Consider the following 21732-nt stretch of genomic DNA (forward strand, 5'->3'; position numbering starts at 1 on the left):
GTATGTATGTATGTATGTATGTATAATGTTATTGGTAATACAACAAAATCAGTGTTGATGACAGATAAATACATTTATGTGTTTATGTGTGTGTTTCCATGGTGAGATTGGCTATTTCAGAACAGTATTATATCTGCAAGAAAGAAATTGTACATGAAATTTTATTTTTGTTTTAAATTTGTAGGTTACACAGCAAAATAAAGAGCCTGAAACATTTCCAAGTCCTAAAGTGTTGTCAAAAGCAAACCAGGTACATATTAAAAACCAGGCATTGTAACATTGTCTTCATGATAAAACTTCCCTCTTCAACCTCTCTCTTAATTAACTAATCAGTTGAAGCTGAATATACAAACAAACCTATTTGTCAGCTTGTGTTTTGCTGTTCTAAAGAATATCTGCTTTCATCAGATATATAACAAATATTGTTACAACTTTAATATATTCTGTTGGAATATTAATATACTTTTCCTGGAAAGAGTTTTATATCTTGCTAGAATCAAAGAATGCTCTTTGTGTGCAGCTCATAAAATATTGCAGCTAGCTATATTCATATATTTTTCTTCCTTAATGCTTTCTATTGTTGTCTGAGCATATACTAGTGCCTTTTGTAAGATTGAGTCTGTACTTTTTTTAAATAAACTCAAGAAACTATAATAAATCCATATTATAAATGTCTTTTTCTTTCAGCTAAAGCAGGGATTCCCAACCCAGGGTGCTTGCACCCCCTGGGGGTGTGAGACAATATTCCAGGGGGTGTGAAAACTAGGGTTTAGAAGTTTCAAAATTATAGTGTATATGCATAATTCAAACCAGGTATTTGCTTTTGTACGGGGTGAGAGATTATATCAGAAGCATAGAAAAGGTTGGGAACCCCTGAACTAAAGTGTGAGTATATAAGAATAAATTTTGCATAATTTGAATTCCTTTAATTATATCCTCAAAAATGTTCTTTTAACTTTGATATATTTAATTTTTGTTATGCACTTTCACTTGACATTTTTCATTTTAATTGGGAATCTCTGCAAACTCTTTCTGTTCTGATAATAATGGAAGTAATTGACTTAACATTATGGAAACTGGATTTATACAGTGTTCTTTGAAATAATAAGAATTCTCAAAATTGATTTTTTTTTTTAGGTTGCATCTACACAGTTTGCTACCACTGCAACTACAATTGCACCTTCTGTCCTCCTCTCACCTAGTGTGTTTCAACAGTCCACTATGAAATCCTCTGAAATTGAAAACAAAGTTGGCTCACTTTCTCCTGTTACACTTGGTACAGATGTTCAGATGTTATCTCCAGCGGTACTCAGTAGATCTCAACTTCAGCAAACTTTGATACATCTAATAAAGGTAGAGTTACTATCTTAAGATGACAATCATTATGTAGAACCCATTGTTGATAGAGCTGGTTCCATAAATAGAAGTAGGAGGAGCTGGTTCCCCTTGACTCCCAGAAATATCGATTATTGGAACTCCATAGAGCAGGGAAAATTACTTGCTTTCGGAAGCAGTCATAATATTTATTTATTATTAAATTTATTTTCAGAGTGACTCTGGGTAGCTTAAGCATAATGCTAATGGTTTCTTAGTGTCATTGCAATATTAATGGACCATGTGAAAATTATTTTAAAATATAAACTTCAACCGAAAAACGAATACAATTATTTTCAATACAGATAGTCCTTGACTTACATCCCAATACTTAGCAACCATTTCAAGTTCCAACAGACCTACCTGGAAAGTACTTACGACCCAGATTCAAAGTGACCCATATTCTGACAGTAAAACCCCTCCCCCATGGTCACATGACCATAATTCAGGCACTCGACAACTGGACCACATTTAACAAAATAATAGAGTTGGAAGGGACATTGAAGGTCTTCTTATTTTTAATTTTTAAAAAACTTTATTAAATACAAAAAATTAAAATACACAAATAGAAAGGTAAAAAATACAAAATTGTACAAATAAACATCACAACAAATTCTATAGTGCAACCAATCATGTTTTCCTCTACTACAGTTTGATAGTGATTTAAATATTCCATCTAGATTATTGAGTGGCGGTTACTTTCTATCCCTTGTAAAATACCTATGTTAATAATATATATTATGTATTAATCTATTCTTACTCCCGGATTACAACTATATAATTTTATAAATAAATCATATATTTGGCTTAATCAAAATGAGAGAGGAATAAAAGCTCGTACTCTATGATTTCCTGTCCTTTAACCTATATATAGTAGTATATTTTTTAAAGTCCTTATTTCTTTTTATTTTATACATTGTTTTTCTTTACGATCTATCCACTCATACCATTTATCCCAGATCCGATAATATTCCATATCATCTTTCCTGTTTAATTTAAATGTAAGCCTTTCCATTTTGGTGCATTCATATATTTTCTGAATAACAAAATATATAGGTGGTAAATTAGGCGTTTTCCAGTAGTATGCCAGTGAGATTTGTGTTGCTGTTAAGATGTGAATGACCGGATACCTTACTTTAAGTGAATAATCCCCTTTAATTATATCCAGGAGAAACAATTCAGGTTTCCACTCCAATCCATCCTGGATTGTTTCTTCTATCCATGACTTAATCCTGATCCAGAATTTTTTAACTTCTGGACATTTCCACCAGAGATGGAAGAAGGTACCATGGTTTCCCTTACATTTCCAGCAGGTTGGGTTTGCTGATGGATACATTTTTGCCAATCTCGAGGGTGCCAGATGCCATCTATATAACATTTTGTATAAATTTTCTTTATAGGATATACTGATTTTGTTAATATGAGGTTCCTTTTCCAAATCTCTTCCCAATCATCTATATTATGGTCAAAAATTTTTGCCCATGCTATCGTTAGTCCTTTCACAATTTCCTCGGCTAGGTCATATTCTAATAGATAATTGTATAATTTAGATATCATGTTTTTTTCTGGATCCAGGAGTATTTTATCCAATTGTGTATTTTTTATTTCTAATCCAAATTCTTTTGAATCCCTGTCATATCTCATTGCTACTTGAAGATCGGACCAACGTATTAGGATGAAACATTGCCTCCATTGTTGATAACCATGTCGGGATTTTAATATAATGATTTCTCCTAATACCTGATCAAGTTTTTATCAAAGATTTATGCAGGGTGTGTCTATGAGAATATGTGTGACTTTTAGTGTTCGGATTCCACAAGAAGGCATGCCACCCTATTTGTAAATCGTGACCTAAAGTTATTTTATTTTCCAATTTAATCCAATCCTGAAGGTCTTCTAATCCAACTCCCTTCTCCAGTAGGAGACCCTATGCCATTCTAGACAAATGGTTGTCTGTTCTTAAAAACCTCCATTGATGGAACACCCACAGCTTCTGGGGGCAAACTGATTAATTGTTCTCACCAACAAGTAATTTGTCCTTAATTCCAGATTGTATCTCTTTGATAAGCTTCCATCTGTTACTTCTCGTCCTTCAGGTGCTTTGGAGAATAGGTCGACCTCTGTGATTGCCCCTCAAATATTGGAAGATTGCTATCCTGGCCATTTTCATAATTCCACAGTCATGTGACCACATTTTAAAATGATTTTACCAAAAACTATCATTTACTATCAAATTTTCAGCAAAACCAGCTAAACAACCTTGGATTTGCTTAATAACCACTGCATACATCAGCTCAATAATATGACCAACCTGATTTACATGAATTGTGACCATGATGGGCAGATTTCATTATGGTCATAACTTGAGGAGTGCTTGTACTAAAGTATAACTATATACTGTATGATTCTTGCTAGATCAGACCTAGGCAGCATTTTTGCCTATAATATAACCACTCTAGTTTCTGTTCTCTAGTAAACAGTAATAAAATGCGCAGTGCCTACAATTTTAGAAATAATATATGGTTTTCATGCCTGGTAGATAGTGATAACTTATTTCTGAAAAATATATCTTACTCTCTTTTAATGGCAAGAACCACTGAATTAAATTCTGAGGTAAGTATACACTATTGAAACAAGTTGTTATCTGTTCTTCATCTTTTATGATTCTGAATATGATTTCACCGATTATGAGACAAGGCAAAAAATTAATCCATATTATATCTTTACCTTTTGGAATTTTGCACAAGTCAGTCATATCCCTCATTTTGTTATATGTAAAATGATATGTCCTTAATTAGTTGTGTTAATGTTCTGTATTTCTTGGCAATTTTTTGTTTACATGCAAATTAAATTTGAAGGCAGTGTGGTCACTGCTTCCTATCAGTTTAACAGTGCTTTCTTTTCAGATTTGAGACTGGATATCCCTAATTATTTAAGTATTAAATATCTTTTCTCTCTATCTGATTTCAGAACCAAGTGGTTTGAGACAAATTGTTGTATTTTGTATCTAAAAGTATCTAAAACATTTTATCTTTTTCATAACAGTAGAATATGCATTTAACCAACATATATGAAGACATTTGAATATTTCTCAGATTTTATTTTAGGGAACTATACAAAATTACCTTGGCAAATTGATCTATTCCAATAGCTTCAATAAATGCTAAACAGGAGTGAGGAGAAATTCCTGAGTCATCCTACACAAGAGGCCTGTGAGGTAGACTTTTCCTCCCCATCAACACTGACTGAAATTGATTTTAGAGGAAGGAGGAGAACCAGAATAATGCTGGCTCCAACTACTAAGAGCCAGTTGTCTATGGAGATTCTCAGTCATCCAGGTCATGGTTGTCCCAAAGGTGCTTTTTCAAGAGGCAACTAGACTTTCTTATGTTTCTTTGAAGATTTTCGCTTCTCATCCAAGGTGCTTCTTCAGCTCTGACTGGATAGTGGGGAATGGAAGGATTTATATTCCTTGCAAACAGCTGGTCATTTGCATTCTTTTAGAGAGACCACTTGGAGGTTTATCTGTGTCCTCAAGGTCACCTGAATAGTACAAATGGGTCTGGAGCCTTCTTGGAACTGCAGACCAGCTGTCTCCAAGGAATATAAATCCTTCCATTCCCCACTATCCAGTCAGAGCTAAAGAAGCATCTTGGATGAGAAGAGAAAATCTTGATTCTTAATGAATGTATCTTTTCTTATACTGAGAGTATTTATATCAAGACAAATTCCTTGTGTGTCCAATCACACTTGGCCAATAAAAAGCTATTCTATTCTATTCTATTCTATTCTATTCTATTCTATTCTATTCTATTCTATTCTATTCTATTTTCTATTTCTATTCCTATTCTATTTTCTATTTTCTATTTTCTATTTCTATTCCTATTCTATTCTATTCTATTCTATTCTATTCTATTCTATTCTATTCTATTCTATTCTATTCTATTCTATTCTATTCTATTCTATTCTATTCTAAATAAATCCTTCCATGCCCTACCATCCAGAACAAGGATGTATGCACTATGCCCATCCCATTCCCACCAGAATTCATCTTTAAATGTAACTCATGCTGTTTTGGTCATATGCCCATCTTGAAGCTAACTGGATGGGAACCAAATGATCCAAAATTGTATTTTCCTCTTTGTCATCAACCAAGATACCAATGTTTAGTGCTATATTAGTACATTTTAGTTCTTTTTACACTGATGTTGGTAAACGTTGAATACAGATATAAAAATAGCAATTCACTGAAATACTGTACAATAATTCAGTAATAACATTGAAATGATTCCATATTAGCTCATATAATCAATTTTGCTGCCAGTACTTTGTTTTATGCATAGCCTGCTGTTTCTTTTTTTCTTCAGATCACTGTTAAAACAAAAATCTTGCTGACTTTAAAGGGAGAAACATTTTCTGAACACAGGCTGAACTGTCAGCAAATTTACATTGTAATAAAAGATGTCATTTTTTCTGATTCCTGTCCATTGTTTTGGGGATATATTTTGCATTGCATTAATTGAGATTTAGACTGCTTGTCTTGTGTGTTGTGTGCTTTTTTGTTCATCAAAACCCTACTCCTTTTGACAATCAAGGTCCATGCAACAAAAAGAAATTTTCTGTTTTGGCTTAAAACTGTCAGTCTAGGATATGCAAGGTTTATTGTTTCCAAAAGCTCATTATGAATAGGAATAGGAATAATTGAGGAAATGTTTATTGTTGAAGCTTAATTATAATGCAGCAAAAATAGCAGGGTACAAAAAAATACTAGGCTGAATAGACGGTTTTACTGGATGTAACTGAATTCAGTGTTCTTTCAATTTTAATTACAAAGCATCTAAAGATTACTGGGTTAAACATACCATCAAAATATCGATAGTCTTTAAAAAGTCAGCCTGTGTGAATGCACAATAATCCGTGTACAAATAATGTACGTGTACAGTAATCTGTGGTCCAGAATATTTGTTAAAATCTTAGTATCCAATATTTATAAAGGAAATTGTTTTAATTATTTAATTATATATAGGGTTTTCATTCATAATCCTTCATTTTGGGAAGGATTAACAGAATTCAGATTTCTTTAAATTTTGCAAAATATCATTAATCCAAGAATATAATTTTGGATGATGAGTTAATATGATATAAAATTGGATCTAAATCTTGATTTTGATCTACGATAGTCTTCTGATCAGATATGCAGGATACTGAAAACAATAATGCATTTGCTTTAGATAATCACTGATTAAGCAATATTGATTCAGAAATCCTAATTAACTGTTCTTTTTCTGATATTTCTTTTTCAATCATAATCTTAGAAAATTTACCAATCCAAATAAAATCACACAATGTCTTGAATACTTACTATTCACCGCTTGCATAGACCTTTCCCACTCACGTTCTCTATAAAAGCTGTTTATCATACGTATAAAAATTTTCAGGGGGGGTTAATATTTGACTGATAACTGGAGATCCCAACTTTTAACATTCCATGTTGCAAAGGAGATTGCTATTAAATATATTTAATAGTAGAAACATAACAGAAAGAAGGTATATTATATATTCTACTATATTTTGTAGTATACACAGCCATCAATATTGATTTCATTTTTGAATTTCACATCTTAATATAATGTTAAAATTGATCATTCTGTGACTGGGAAGAAAAGAGATATTGAACAAATAAATATATTTTGATAGGCAAATCTTTTATTGCTGGAAATGTATTGAATTTAATATTCTGCATGTGATTACATAATTGATGCCAGTTTCACTCATTAGATTTTGTTTATTTCTTGTACAAACTATTGTCTAAATGCTAGTCAAACATCAGCATTTCTTGTACTTTTATGACTAGTGTAACACTGATACAATTCAAAATGATTGAATGTATGGTTTCAAAACATGTAATCTATTTGTGCTGAATTTGCAAAACATAATCTATTTGTGCTGAATTTGTGCTGCTCATTTAGCCGTCTCAAAATCTAGTCTTGACAGCATTGTATATCTCATTGGCCTGATTATATTCTTTTTTTTCTCTCAGAATGATGCAAATTTTCTTAATACTCTACATGAAGTCTATTTACAAGTCTTGACCAAGGACACTGATAGCATCAAGCTATAACTGCAATGAATTGAATCCTACTGACCACTTATCTGCTTCAGAAACATTATGCCTCTTCTGTACAACTCGTATATTTTAAAGACATTTTTGAGTTCCTGAAGTCTTTTTACGCCTCCAAGGAATACTGTTCCTTAGAAATATTGTAGAAATAATGTTCTAAGAAATGGTGTGGTTTCACTGTGACCAGTTACCAGCAGGATTTTATTTCTGTATGGGAAATATGGTCTTACGTTTAACAGCACATTTTTCTTATTGTTTTAAGCAGTGGCAAATATTTGATATAATTCTTTACCATATACACCCTGAATGTTCAGGAAAACTAGATTAAGAACATCAACAGTTGTGAAATCAGCTTCAAATTTAAGGAGCCATGGAAGAGTTTAAGAGGATACTTCTAAGGCTTTCGAAGGAATGGACATGCAGTATAAAATTTCTGCTTTTAGCCTTAACATAGCAACAGGATGACCTCTGGGTCATATAAACCACAAATTGGCTCTTCTTTATGCAGAATATGCATTCACTTTTACTAGGAATATATGAAATATTATTTCCTTTGAACAACATGTTCAGTGTGTTTTAGATATATATATATTTTTAAAAAACATTTTTTAAAATTATTTCAGTGGAATATCATTTTTCCCCTATCCAGGTCAAATGCCAATTGTGGTATAGATTTCCTGTAGAAAGGTTAAAGTGTTTCTAGATAAGCTGTTGTTCAGTTACTGTTTGTAATAGTATTAAGAACTCTACCTAAACTTGCATTATATACTGCTGTAAAGATCAAACTTCTTCCCAAAATAAGTCAGAATCTGATCTGTTTTATATGCTGCTATTGGTCTTTTGTGATTTCTATTTATTTCATTCTAGCATGTTACAGTAGCTAGCAATACTTAAGTGATAACATATACTCAATTTATTCAAGCAATAGCAATATAAAGATTAGCATTTTTAAAATTATGTCTTTGTTTTATATTGTGAAATGTAATTTTGTAGTCAGTTTAGCCATTCAAGTTGCACTGCTTATTTTTCAAAGCATGGTTAAAATGGAGGAGGAGCAGTCTTCGCTCTATATATTATGATATATTTCTGTGAAGCCATTAAAAAAATAGGGCTGGCAAAAATAATATAGCTTACTATATATGCCGATTGTTTCAATATAATCTGTAACAAAGTTCTGGAGTAAATCTTATTGGTCACTGTCAGTGATAATGAAGATGGCATCATTATCCAGTTGATATTTCTAATTCATCAATGAAGTTTTGATTATTGTGACTCCATCACAAATCAGTGTTTTTGATATAAACTGTGTTATTTTTTTTAACTAATCAGTATGTCTACTTAGATTTTGAGTGATTTTAGGTAGAAGTTTTTATGTTTAGCAAACTCTGCCTTCTGAAAGAACCTCTTCAGCCTTTGAAAGTGTTTCTAATAACATAGTATTTTATATTGGTTATATGTACAAAATTCAGGGAAATGTGTGTATAGTGACACATATTTAACAGGCTTTAATAGTGAAAGTCAAAAAAGTATCTTTTCAGGCTTCGTAGACTTTTTATAGAAAACCAGACAGCTCCCTGCTTGTACACTGGATTTGTTGTAGCACACCCATGTACGTATACCAACAACAAGTTTACTGAGTGCAGCATTCTTTCATGTATAATTACAAGCTATTGTCAGACTATTAAAACTGAATTTTGTTGCCATGTTTTGTTTATGGACAAGAAAGAAATACACAGTCATAAATTATTGTAGAAAAAAAACCTCAGCCATAAATGTGAGATTTGCAGTGATGAAACATATGAAGTATGATAACAGTGAATGCAAGTATTATATTAAATATAGAGAGAAAAGGTTTCCTTGACATTGAATGTACTGTTAAGTTCCTTGGTTTCCAAGCATTAATGAGAAAGGGAATATTATTAAACAGCAAGGATATATCTAAGTATGTTTGATCCAATAAAACTTTTTTATTCTCATTTACCGTTTTGTGTTGAAAAGCAGTGTGAAAGTTAGTTCATGGCAATTCTCAATTCTTTAGGACATATATAAGGATCACAAAATAAGTCTCTATTTTCCAGAGAATGTCCTTAATTAGAAGGTAGTTTGAAAGCTTAGTGATTTTTTTAACATTTTTCATTGATACTGAGTCCTACGCACGTTAACTTTGCAATATGCAGCTTAAGCTAGGAGAAGAGAGGTATACAATGTAGTACAAAGCACTGTTGGCAGCATTCACTGTTATCACACTAGTGCTCTTATTGCTTATGGTCGTTGACAAAATGAAATTCTTTTTAAGAATTGCTTTGACAAACTAAACCGCAGAGTAAAATCACAGATGTTTACAAAATGTGAAATCACTGGACAGCTTTAGCCTGATTACCTAAATTTTTAGTAAAGGTTTCACTTTTATAATCTCTCATTGTTCTCTGCATGCACCAATAACAAATGCTTAAATAACCAATTTAGGCTATTAACTTTAATTTTTCTCCTGGCAAAGTATCCCTTGAAAGTAGCTCATATTTTAGACTAGATTCTAAAATGAATATATACTATCTAAGCATGTATTTTTACACTGCCTATATGCAGCTTCTAAAAAAGTTTAATATTTGTCTAAAGTGGCTTTCAAACATGCAGCTTATTGAAGATCTGACTGTTGTTTTGTAGGTAAAAGATATTGTCTTTGAACTGTGCCTAATTATACATTTGTGACACATTTTACAGCATCTAAATATTTTGCAAAGGCCTAAGGCACAATGTGACACAGAAAAGCAATTTGTATTTTCAGTCTTGAAATGGAACTTATATTTCAAACTGATTAAATTTTAATTTTTCCTATGTTTGTTTGCTTGGGTCTATTGCATTCCCAGAACTTTCTAATATTATGTGTTAGCAGGGGTATAATTATTAAGGGACTTTCAATTAAAGTATTTAATATCAAGTGTTTGGCACAAATAACAAGAAACCAAAAAAACCCCCACAAAAAACCCCCTAGCAATCTCTTCTTGGCTATTTAGTTGCTCTTTTAGCATCTCTTAAAGAGGAAAGTGTGCAATATATATATATAAATATATACGTATATATTTCACCTCACTTTTTGACATTTGCAAAAATGTTAAGATGCAATATCTTCACCTTCTGTGGGGAAAAATTGCAATAATCTTCCCCTTGTAGTTGGCTTTTGTAACACTAGCATGTCTTTGTTTGAAATCCATACTATATTCAGTATGTTGATTTACTACTTTAGTTTGCACTCCCATACTGATTGTGAGTTTGAGGAGCTTCAGATCTTTATTATCTTAATAACTTTGGAGATTATTGGGCATAATTATATCTCAGTGGTGCAGCACCTATATCTGAAGAATTGCAATAAACAAAATATGACCTCAGTTTCCTAGGTCTATGGACATAATAGAAACACTAAAGGCCATTAAGGAAGAAATACTTGTGTATATTCTCTTCCCAATCTCCTTGACTGTAATATAACTTGTTTATGACCCTGTGCACAGTTATTGGTGAATCAGCTTGTTGGAATACATGTGTTGGAATCCTTGATCTGTTGATGCTCCTAGGATAGACTGAATTGTGCCTACTGGTTTTCAAGCAGTTTTTAAATTGTCATCACAATGCATCAACAGTTCAGTATATGGGTATGTAATTTGTGCCATCATATGTTGGCAAATATTAAGTTATTGCATAAATGTTTAAAAATGAACATTTTCAGTGGAAATTTTGTATGTTTTCAAATATATTTTTGTAATAAAACTCAAAAAGACAAAAGTTTCAATCTGTCCTGAAACTTTATTGGTAATAGTTTAACTTTGTGAGAAAAAGCTTAGGCAGGCAGCATATTGAAATCTATCAACTAGCTTTATAAACAGAACGATCTGGAAGCTGAAGAAAGCATTTCTCTTTAAACCCCCCCCCCCCCATTTTTTAGTATTGTTTCCATGTCTTTTATGGCATTTGCCATAAATCTTGTAAAATTTGTTAGTCAAAAATATAATTTAACTTCGTTATACTTAATGTGCTGAGTTATGCTAGGTTTTATTGATAGGTCATTATCCACATCACTACAATTACTCATAATTAATAGCTGAACTGTGGGGGTCATTTTCCTTCCTTCAGCATTAAAATGACAAGCAACACTGACAAAGGATAAAGATTTATGAATGAAATGCCAATTAAATGCTAATGAATGAACCATTGTGATTTCATGATGGATTGTATCCAACTGCATTCTTCTGCCCTTAATTAAGAAACTTTAATTAAAATGCCTTTCTTCTGTAATTTCCTATACCTCCTAGATTTCCAGGTAATCCTCCAGTCCACTCCATTCCACATACAATCAGCAACCATTCAAAATTACAACTGTGTTGATGTACCTGTACTTGAAGTTATGACTATTGCAGCATACACACACAGTGGTCACATCATTAAAAAAAAATGGCACTTAGCAGTTTGTCCATCCTTGCAACTGACCGCAGGGATGCTGCTATTGCCCCACTAGCCTGCCTTTCCCACATCTCAGCTGCCTACCCAGCCCACCAATGCAAGCAAAGTTGCTGCAGCCCCAGGGCCCTGCTTCCTGCCCTGCCAGTTTCCCCAAAGGCCTTTGGCTTCCTCCCAGGTCAGATTTGTGGGAGGTATAAATTGCTCCACTTCCTTTTCTGCAGCTCCTGACAGGAGTACCCAGCCAATGCAACATGGCCTTCCTGCAGAGGCCACCTTGCACCATTCTGTGAAACAACATATTGTGATCTCTAAGAAGGATACTTTTCTTAAGTTGCTTCCAAAATGGCATAAAGAGCAGCCTCTGTAGGAAGACCACTCTTCGCATCAGCTGAGTTATCTTTAGGAAAGGCAACTTCTGATACATACTTATATATTTTCCATCATGATCACACAGTGCATTGCATTTTTAAATTGTAAAAAATGAGCTATTTGGAGCTGGCAGAAAAAGATTGAGAGTATAACTACTGTTAGAAAGGAGAACTTTTAAGACTTCATTAGCTAAATCGTGTGATCATAAGGGGGGTTGCTACTAATGGAAATGGGGAGGTTTATTTTGAGGACAAATAAGGAATTTTGTCAATGCTAATTACTTACCCATTGATACCTATGCAGAGATCTCAATTCTTTATATGTGTTTGATTAAAAGTTTTAGAAAACATTACAGAACAATGAAGAAAATTAAGAAAGGCAAATGTGTAGAAATGTGGAAATAGCAGCTTTTCATGTTTACAAAGCTCTCTATAGTTCTCAGTTCTCTACATAGGAACATGAATCCAGCTTAATATAAAATGGGAAATGACCGATCCAGACAACATGGTGGATTTCTTTTATTTCCATTTTTAAAGTATCCTAATTCCAAACAGCTTGTTAATTGCCTACCATTTCAAAATTATAATGTGGAATTAGTAGGGGGAATAGATCATGAGGTTAACAAGCCTACCAAACTGAACCTTGTGTCAGAAGTTTGTTATAATAAATACTTAAATCTTTGAAGTAGGAACACACAACTATTAACTTAAGACATTGCATGTTAAGCCAAGGATTGTACTACATTTCAACGGGCAAGTCAAAAACTACATTCCAAAAATAGGTATGAGCAAACATGGATAGAAGTTATTCTTTTTAACTTATTCATACTATACAGTACTTGCTAATTCCTCTTTTCTCTCATAAAAATGGGTACAGCTTTTTTTGCATTTGTAAAGGACTGTGACCAACTTGGCATTATAGCTGCTCTTTTTATAAAACACTGGATTTGATTAGAGGCAGCAAGCTACAGAATTGATAAAACCCCAAGCATTTTGTGTTTATTTTGTATGGTTTTAGGGGACAAAATGGTTAGCCTTGTGCATGAAATATCAGCTGGGTGACTGGGCCAGTCAATCACTCTCTCAATGCAACTAGTCTCACAGGGTTGTTGTGGGGAAAAATGCTGCATCAATATTTTTTTTTTAAAAAAAGAAAATCCTTTCAACACTTTTTTTAAAAACCCAGTCTATAAATAAAGGTATTTGGATATGTCATCAAATCTCAAAACGTATCTAAAATATTACACCCATTCAGTTTCAGGAGTTGCCTAAACTGGTGGTTCGGTCTTGCTGAATCAAATCGGACAAGAAAGTGCATGGCATGTGGCTCGTTTTTAAGTGACTACTTTCGTTTCCGTGGTTAGAGAAAATGAAGAATACAACAGCACCAGCAGCACCTCAGTCCTTGAAACGTTTGCACAAGCCAGCCACTTCCGAGAACTACATTTCCCAAGATTCTTCGAGGAAAAAAAAATGGCAATCTCAGTAATCCGTACGAAGGGTCAGAGGCGCAACTTTCATCCGCTACACAAGGAAATGGCAGATTACATAATTACCCGTTGAAACATGTATTTTAATCTAGGCAAAACAGCAAGCGCCAACCTGTATCCCTGAGCAGGGCTACCACCCGCGCATCTGCCTGCCTAAGCTAAGATCACCGTAAGCAACGAAGCATAAACGCGCTGCATCGCTCTGCAGCGACAACATTAAAGGGCGCGGAAATGGAGAAGACGACGTTGCAGAATAAAGGGCGTGCATAAGTGCACCATCGTGCCTTCCCGTCCCTGTCCTATTGTCTCCATTTAATCGTACCTATTTTCTGTATTCTTCCTGTTTATACTTATACCTATTATTTTGTAAGCGATTGACAAATCAAATAAATAAATACCAGTTAAAAGGGACCTTGGAGGTCTTCTAGTCCAACCCCCTCTTCAAGCAGGAAAATGTAGCGTTCCAGACAAATGGCCTGTCCAACCTCTTCCTTGGATTTTGTTTCAGAAACCAGAGGGAAAGAAGCACCGTGTTTTAAACTGATCAGAACGCCTGGGCATCTAATCGGGATTGCCACAGCTTGGTCTCCAAAGTCGTCTTTACTTGCTGCTGACTTGTTGGAAGAACTGCTAACTTCCTACACTGTGTAAAAACATTTCTAAGTGTCTTGTGTCCTCGCGGGTTTAAAAATTACGTACCCCCCCAAAAAAAAACCCACCAGGGAAAAAGAAAGTTTAGTTTACTTTATTGTCATTGCACCTCGTACAACGAAATCAAACACCATCTTCAGTGCACATCATGACTATGAAAATAAACACAAACACGCATCCTTCACACTCCACACATTGAATTGAAAACCCCTGATATTGCATTAATATTGCGCTATACAGTAGAATTCAAAAGAGCTACTGCCCTGGGATAGAAGCTGTTTTTCAGCCTGTCATTATTTTTATTATTCTGTACCGTTTCCAAGCAAGAGGCGCTTGGAAAGCACGCCAGCCAGAAAAGAGGCGATTAGTCTCTCTCTGTCTCTGGCAGCGGCTATGGCCAAAGTGCCCGCCAGTCTGAGGAAATTTTGCAGGGCGCCCGGGGAAGCGAGTCCCTCTGCGCTCGCGCCGTCGGCATTGAAACCCTGGCCACGAGACCTCGCGCCATCCAGCCAGCCAGCCTCCGAAAGGGAGGCCGCGCTCCACGGCCCACTTTCCCGCCAGGCAGGCCCCGCCCAATTCCAGAGGCCGGCCGCGCTCTGTGGCTCTTCCCGCCCTCCTTTGGCAGGACTTGGCTGAGCTGCTCCGCCTTCCCTTCGCCAGTCGCAGAGCCTCCCTCTCCAGCTGTCTGTCTGTAAGCCGAGCTCGCTGCCTGCCGCGTTCCTGTTTCTCCATGGAGGATTATCATAAGCCCGATCAGCAGACTCTGCTGGCCCTGAAAGACACGGCTAATCGCCTTCGCATCAACTCCATCAAGGCCACCTCGGCGGCCGGCTCCGGGTGAGCCAAAGGGGGCTTGGGAGGGAGAGGCAAGGCTGCAAAAGCGCAGGAGTGGGGCGACGCGCACGCCGACCCTCCAAGGAGGCCTGGCATCGCAGATGCTGGAAGCGGGGGGAGGGGGAGGGGGGCGATCTGGTACAGCGGGGAAACCTTGCAGACGTCGGTCGCACTCCCGTGGCCATCTCTTCCTCTCTTCCCACGTGCTGTGGAGAGGAGGCTTGCCCAGCTCTTGCACAAGAGCGTGAAGAGTTGGGAGCACCGCTCAAATTACAGGAAGAGGCGGGCGGGAGAAAAGGTGGCGGTGAAGAAAGCCTATTTTACCTTTCGATCATCCTCCAGGTCCTCACCGGAGTACCACTCTGTGGCAACATCTTGCTGTCAAACAGATGTTCAGCGCAGAGTGGCTCTTTTCCTTCCTTCCTTCCTTCCTTTCCACCGGTCCCATTCCCAACACGTCAAACAAATCTAACTTCTGAAACCAGTAACATTAAGATTTTGTCTCTGACAAAAGTGCCATTATGCAAACAATTGTCTCACGACTTCTGCAAAACCTTCCCTTCCCCCTTACATCTAGATTGTTGAGTGTTGATGTATGAAAGAAGGGTTCTCATCTTTTGAATTCATCTGCCGCGATGTTACTTCATTTAGTTGACCCAGAAATGGATAAATATTAATGCAAAATCCACTCGATGGTTCAGCTGTGCCTTTGCCCTTAAAATGAACATCTCTGGATTGTAATCTGACAATCCTGTCTGTTGTTGTGGGATATTTCTCCCAAGAAATTAATCTCTTTGCAGCCTGACCAAGTTACAATGACTAGTTTTTACATATGTCACTACTTCTACCTTAAAAGCAAGTGAACAAAATAAGATGATAATTTAGGAGATTTTGGATTGCACAAAGGTTTCAAGGCTGCCTGTGGGGTAAATTTGTATTTTGAAATATTAGTGTTGAAACAGACTTTTAAGTGTTGCTTATGTTTCATAATAGCTGCAATGAAGAAATGTTGTTTGAGAACCCTATACTGTCAGTTTCAACTGTCACTTGCTACAGTAGATGGTTTATTTGATCGTAAAAGCAGACGAGAAAGGTATATAAACCAGAGTTGCAGATAAAATATCTCTTTAATTGTTTTATTTGTGTTTGCTTGTGTGATACAATGTCAGCGGGAATGTAGAACTTTTATCCCTCCTCCCCATGGCATCTCACTCCTGGAAAAGTAAAAAGCATGAGAAAGAAGCTTAAAAAAAACCCTTTACTTTGATTAGGTATAAGTTTGAAACAAACTGCTTGACACTTTGAGGATTCTGTTAAAATGTCTTCATAAACTCCTGATGACTCCTAGCAATGCTTATAAAGTTCTGTATAAATATTACTGTTTTAAAATGAAAATCTTGTTCTGCTTTAGAATTTTTGTATTTTGTTATGCGATTATTTTTCATGTGGAAAAGTGGGAAGTATATTTTACAAATAAGAATAAATAAGCAATTTTAAATTTTAATCACTTTGCATTTTATAAAGAAATAGCTACAAAGAGATTGATTGTTACCTCTTCATTCTTTCTGTCACAAATATGCATGCTGTATTAAATACAGTATTGGATACTGTCCCATTTATTTTGTAGAAGGTATTACTTAATTTGTGAGAAGTAAGGTCAGTTACAGTGGAAAAATGAAGAAATAGGAAATTGCTTCCTCATGGTGAAGCAGAATTATGGTGCTCTTTTGGAGGAAGTTGTACTGTACTTCATACTGTTGATGTGTTGTTGCAATAGCTGTATCAAAATAGTATCCATTTTATTTTCTAGACTTCCACAATCATTAATAGGCTACGACAGGCTTGTAGTTTTTGTGTGATATAGCTGGACTGAAGAGAGAAGGCTTTGGAAAAAGTTAAGAACTCCCTAGCTACCTAGATGCAGGAGTTTCAGGAAATTCCATGTGGTTAGCAGCACTTACTTTAACTGGAAAAAAAGCCATAGAAAAGGCATTAGCAAAGCCTCCTTTTGTCAAGCCCTTGTTGGTGTGGCATCATAGGCTGCCTCAGTTGTTGCTTTCTTTGTCAGTGTCTGAAATGATGTCCAATTGTTGCTTATCATAGGTGTGCATCTTTAATCCAATTTTGTGATGCATACTTGTATATAGTAAATACAAACTCTTATAAAAGTTCTGGCTACCTACTGTATGCTTTCAGGTTATTTTTTCATTTCCTTTGGCTATTTTTGTCTTGCCATAATTTCTCCTGCCTCTCGTGGATTTTTGCTTAGTCAACTGTGCGTGTTAAACAGGAATTTTAGTATGCAGCTCTGTTTGATTTGGGTGTGTTGAAAGTGCTTTTGTGTTAATGCAAACAGTTTGGGTGTCCTAGAGCTAACAGAATTTGATCTTTGAATGACTTGTTATTTCAGAGGGTAAAAAGCACAATTAATTGATGGAGCACTTTAAAGGAAATTTTTATAAGATAATTTGAAAAAAAAAACTATCTCTTTAACATTTATGTTGCATATATAAATTGAACATACATAAATCAGTTTTCATAAGAACTTGTGATTTATTAAATTTAAAAGCTTAGGTCATACTTTATAATTTAAATTCCAATGCTAGGTGGGGTTTGAAATAAAATTCATTTATTCTGAGACACAGATTTTAAATGCTTCAATTCATTTGGAAAACCTTGTACAAAATAATAAAAATTGTAAGTCTTTTTTTTTGTAACATCAGTTTTCCTGCAGTCAAATTCTAAACGGATATTTTAGTCCATTGCACTTAATGAGACTTGCATTTCTAGTGATTAGAACTGTAAATGCAAACATTTATTTCCTAATGAGTGAATTAATTAGTTTTCAATATTTTTTTATTAATTCAGCTTTATGGTGCTATCATTTAAAGTGTTAACAATATTATAGGTCCTCTACCAATGTAAATTAAAAATGTATTGATCTAAATATAAATGACCAGAGCTATATTAGTTACAACAGTGCAAAAGTGAGCTCTGCTATACAAAAGCTTGTGCCAGAATAAATATATTATTTTGTAAGACTTGATTCTGGCCTTGGGTAGTGTCTGTTGCTGATTTTTTTTCCTGTAAACTGTTTTAATCTGTGTTTCTTTCCTTCTACTTGTTCACCAATAGGTTTGTAAAAATCTTTTCCCCAAAGCAGCAATTCTTTAGAGAGATGGTTAAGTATAAAATTTATAAGATCTAAGAAATGGGCATTAAGCAAGCATGTTAGGAGTATTTATTAACTGCCATGTATAAATACACATACTAATTTGTGATGATTTCTGTCTAAAATTGAATTTCTATTGTGCAAATACTTACCAAGAGGTGGACACTAACCTTTATTTACTTCATGTGTTTTAAAAATGTTTGCATGTGTTTTTAAAATTAGTAGCATGTGTAGTGCTTATAAGTGGATTAGTCTTAAGATACAATATATAATTGATACAATGATCACAAACTTATTTTACAGAGTTATATTAATATCATGTAACTTATTTAAGATGAGTTAAATTTTTATAGTGTTAAAATGCTAACAAATAAAAAACAAATCAAAATATATAATATAGTTATTCTATAAATAGGGTATTTTATCAAGGTAATATAGGTTAAGTCCACCAGCTTATCTGCAGTTACACTAAATCATTACCGAAATATATTGGCTTATTATATATGGAAACAAATACATCTGCAACCTGCAGCATATCTTTCTAGAATTTTTTTTTGGAGAGGTAGATTTTACCTGGAGCAGACAGTTCTGAAGGTAATGAAGATCCAAGGGATAAAAGACTTCATATTAAAAAAACGAATCTAGTTTGTGAATTGAACATAGAAGCCAACTGGCAACCAGTGCAGGTTCTGCAAAATTGGCATTTGCTGTATTTATTCTGTTTCTTCCCAGTCAGCATGTGCATTTTTGTGCACATGCATTCCACTGCATTTTTGTGTCAGCTGCAGTTTCCAAAATACCTTCAGGGGCTGCCCCATATAAATTAAATTGAGGTAATCCAAGTGAAAGATGATAAGAAAAGGCATTACTGTTGGCCAGTGGATGCAATGTCTGGCAACATTTATGGGGTTCACCTAAAACTATAAATGTAGAGCAATAAATATGTGAATGGTAATATTGTTTAAAATGAAGATAGTGTGTACAAAGTGAGAGAACATATTCTTACTGGATGTATTTTTGCAAGTTTCTTTCTGCATGTTTTTCTTGGAAAGAAGCTTGAAAATTAAAAAATTAATAATACACACATTGTATATATACCAGTAGTGAGGGATTGTTATGTTCTTGGTAAGAGAACGGATTGCCCCTAGTTAAAAAAAAATACAGAAAACAGGATTTATTGATATGATTTTATTTTATTTTTATCCTGCCTTTATTACTTTATAAGAAACTCAATGCAGTGAACAGAAAATATACTCCTTCCTCCTCTTATTTTCCTACCACAACAACCCTGTTTAACTAGGTTTCAACTATTTATTAAGTAGACTTCATTAACACAGCAATTGCTGATTTTGATGACACTTTAAAAAAGAATGATGCTACTGTCTCTCCTGTTAGTAAGGGAAATAATTAAATAACCATTTTAGGTAAAATAAGACAAGAATCTGCATTCGCTTAAGATAGCACCATTACATACATATTTTCCAGTAGAAGATTAGAAAATGGGCATGCTAGTGTTTCAACTACGGAATGTTTCTTGACAAGAAATTGCTGCTGTAAAATTTCATGTATTTTGACTTCCAGACACCCCACATCATGTTGCAGTGCTGCCGAAATTATGTCTGTGCTGTTTTTTCACACTATGAGATATAAACCACAGGACCCCAGACATCCCAGCAATGACCGATTTATTCTCTCCAAGGTAAGAGCTAGAACTTTTTAGGCAGTATTTCCCCATTTTTCTAAAGGCCAGTTTTGAATGAATATTCAATTTCTTAACATTAGTGGGGGAGAATAAATTCCTCTGCAGAATTGTTATATAATGGTATAAAAATGTGGGGGGAAAATCTGTACTGACTTCTGGATTTTTGACTGCAACTCGCTATTGATCTGTTGGGACGTTAATTTAAATCCAGAAAAATTAGCCAAATTTAATCCAGTTCAGACAGATGGGTTAGCTTTCCATTTCTTTGGCAATTCACTGTGGCTGAAAAAAAAATAGGAATAGTCTTAGTCTGTTGGAGAGAAATGAATAAGCAAATCAGAAAGTTTCATGGATTTTATATGAAGAGTTATTTGGGATTCTTTACATAAATAAAATAAATAATTGTTATAATCATAATCTTCTCCTTAGCTTCTTTAGAGTCAGCCATCTTTGAAGTTGTAGATGTAACTTCACTGTTAACTTCTTTTATTGTTCATTAACTCTAGCTAGAGTTTTTTTGTATGTTTTGCAGATTATTCTAAGCATTAATGTGATACAGTTGTTTCATGGTTCTGAGTTTTCCTAAGATGTTTTGTAAATCCTAGACTTTCATTTTTTCTTGTAGGGTCATGCAGCACCAATCTTGTACGCTGTTTGGGCTGAGGCAGGCTTCATTCAGGAACCAGAGTTGCTGAAACTGAGAAAAATTGATTCCATTTTAGAAGGGCATCCTGTCCCTGTAAGTATTTTAGAAAACACAGTCTCCTTTTAATCTGAAGTTTCAGTGACTCTTGCAGAACTATGCAACATGTTGTGGTTATTTTAGCCAATAAAAATTAATTCACAAATGCAAATAAAGAAAATTAAGGAATTTTCAATGAATTAAAACAAGCAAAAAAATATATTCTGCAAAACCTTGTTTTAATTGATTAAGGAAAGGAAGTGCTTGTTATATACAAACATATGCTAAATAAGGTATATAGTGGCAGGTTACATAATTGATGACATCATGAAATACATGACATCATTTCCATCAATTTAATACTAATGTCAATAGGCAAATTATTGAATTGCCACAATGCCAAATTTTGGGTTTGGGCTCAATTAGGGTTTTTTGTATTACATTTTTACCACTGCATGGTTTTGCAATCCAGGTATGGATATCCTACTGCATGATTTCTGATGTTTTTATTACCTCCATATATTGTGATTGTGTATCTTGGATTCAAGAATCTAATTTGATCTTTGGGACACATGTAGTCCTTGATCTACAATGGCAACTGGGACAAAAATTTCTATTGCTTAGTGATGCAGTCGTAAAATGAAACCATATCAGTTAGGTGTTGGAAATGCAAACAAGCCTAAGGTACTTTTTTCCATGTCTGGTGGTTATGCCCGGAAATCAAAAATTATTGGATCAAAATACAAAAAATGGCTAAATGAAATCACCCACTGTTGAATAGAGTTGAAGCCTGAATTGCTTCTTCTGGGAATTATTAAGGGTAAATACCCCAAAAATATTAAATATTTGATTATACATATTATTATGGCAGCAAGAATTGCACTAG

The 21732-nt window shown here is 34.6% G+C and overlaps 2 protein-coding genes across 4 annotated transcripts in view; both read left to right on the forward strand.

The window, feature by feature from the left end:
- The window catches only part of DCP1A (decapping mRNA 1A), a 44066-nt gene extending 29860 nt beyond the window's left edge, over nucleotides 1–14206 (forward strand). The window contains exons 8-10 of one of the 2 annotated variants that reach the window (XM_026677394.2): nucleotides 185–250; nucleotides 1138–1353; nucleotides 7415–10330. In XM_026677394.2, coding sequence (XP_026533179.2) covers nucleotides 185–250; nucleotides 1138–1353; nucleotides 7415–7495 — 363 coding nt within the window. In that variant the 3' untranslated portion in view covers nucleotides 7496–10330. Of the gene's footprint in view, nucleotides 1–184; nucleotides 251–1137; nucleotides 1354–7414; nucleotides 10331–13570 lie in introns of those variants that run through there. The other variant, XM_026677387.2, reaches the window with a different exon arrangement.
- Nucleotides 14207–15059: 853 nt separating this feature from the next.
- The window catches only part of TKT (transketolase), a 33632-nt gene continuing 26959 nt past the window's right edge, over nucleotides 15060–21732 (forward strand). Inside the window, exons 1-3 of one of the 2 annotated variants that reach the window (XM_026677376.2) lie at nucleotides 15060–15293; nucleotides 20044–20161; nucleotides 20790–20903. In XM_026677376.2, coding sequence (XP_026533161.2) covers nucleotides 15187–15293; nucleotides 20044–20161; nucleotides 20790–20903 — 339 coding nt within the window. In that variant the 5' untranslated portion in view covers nucleotides 15060–15186. The remainder of the gene's footprint in view (nucleotides 15294–20043; nucleotides 20162–20789; nucleotides 20904–21732) is intronic. The other variant, XR_015747514.1, reaches the window with a different exon arrangement.

Source organism: Notechis scutatus, chromosome 2 (genome assembly GCF_049901735.1).
Source record: "Notechis scutatus isolate UNSWTSFEM ecotype Mainland chromosome 2, rNotScu1.2, whole genome shotgun sequence".
NCBI lineage: Eukaryota > Metazoa > Chordata > Lepidosauria > Squamata > Elapidae > Notechis > Notechis scutatus.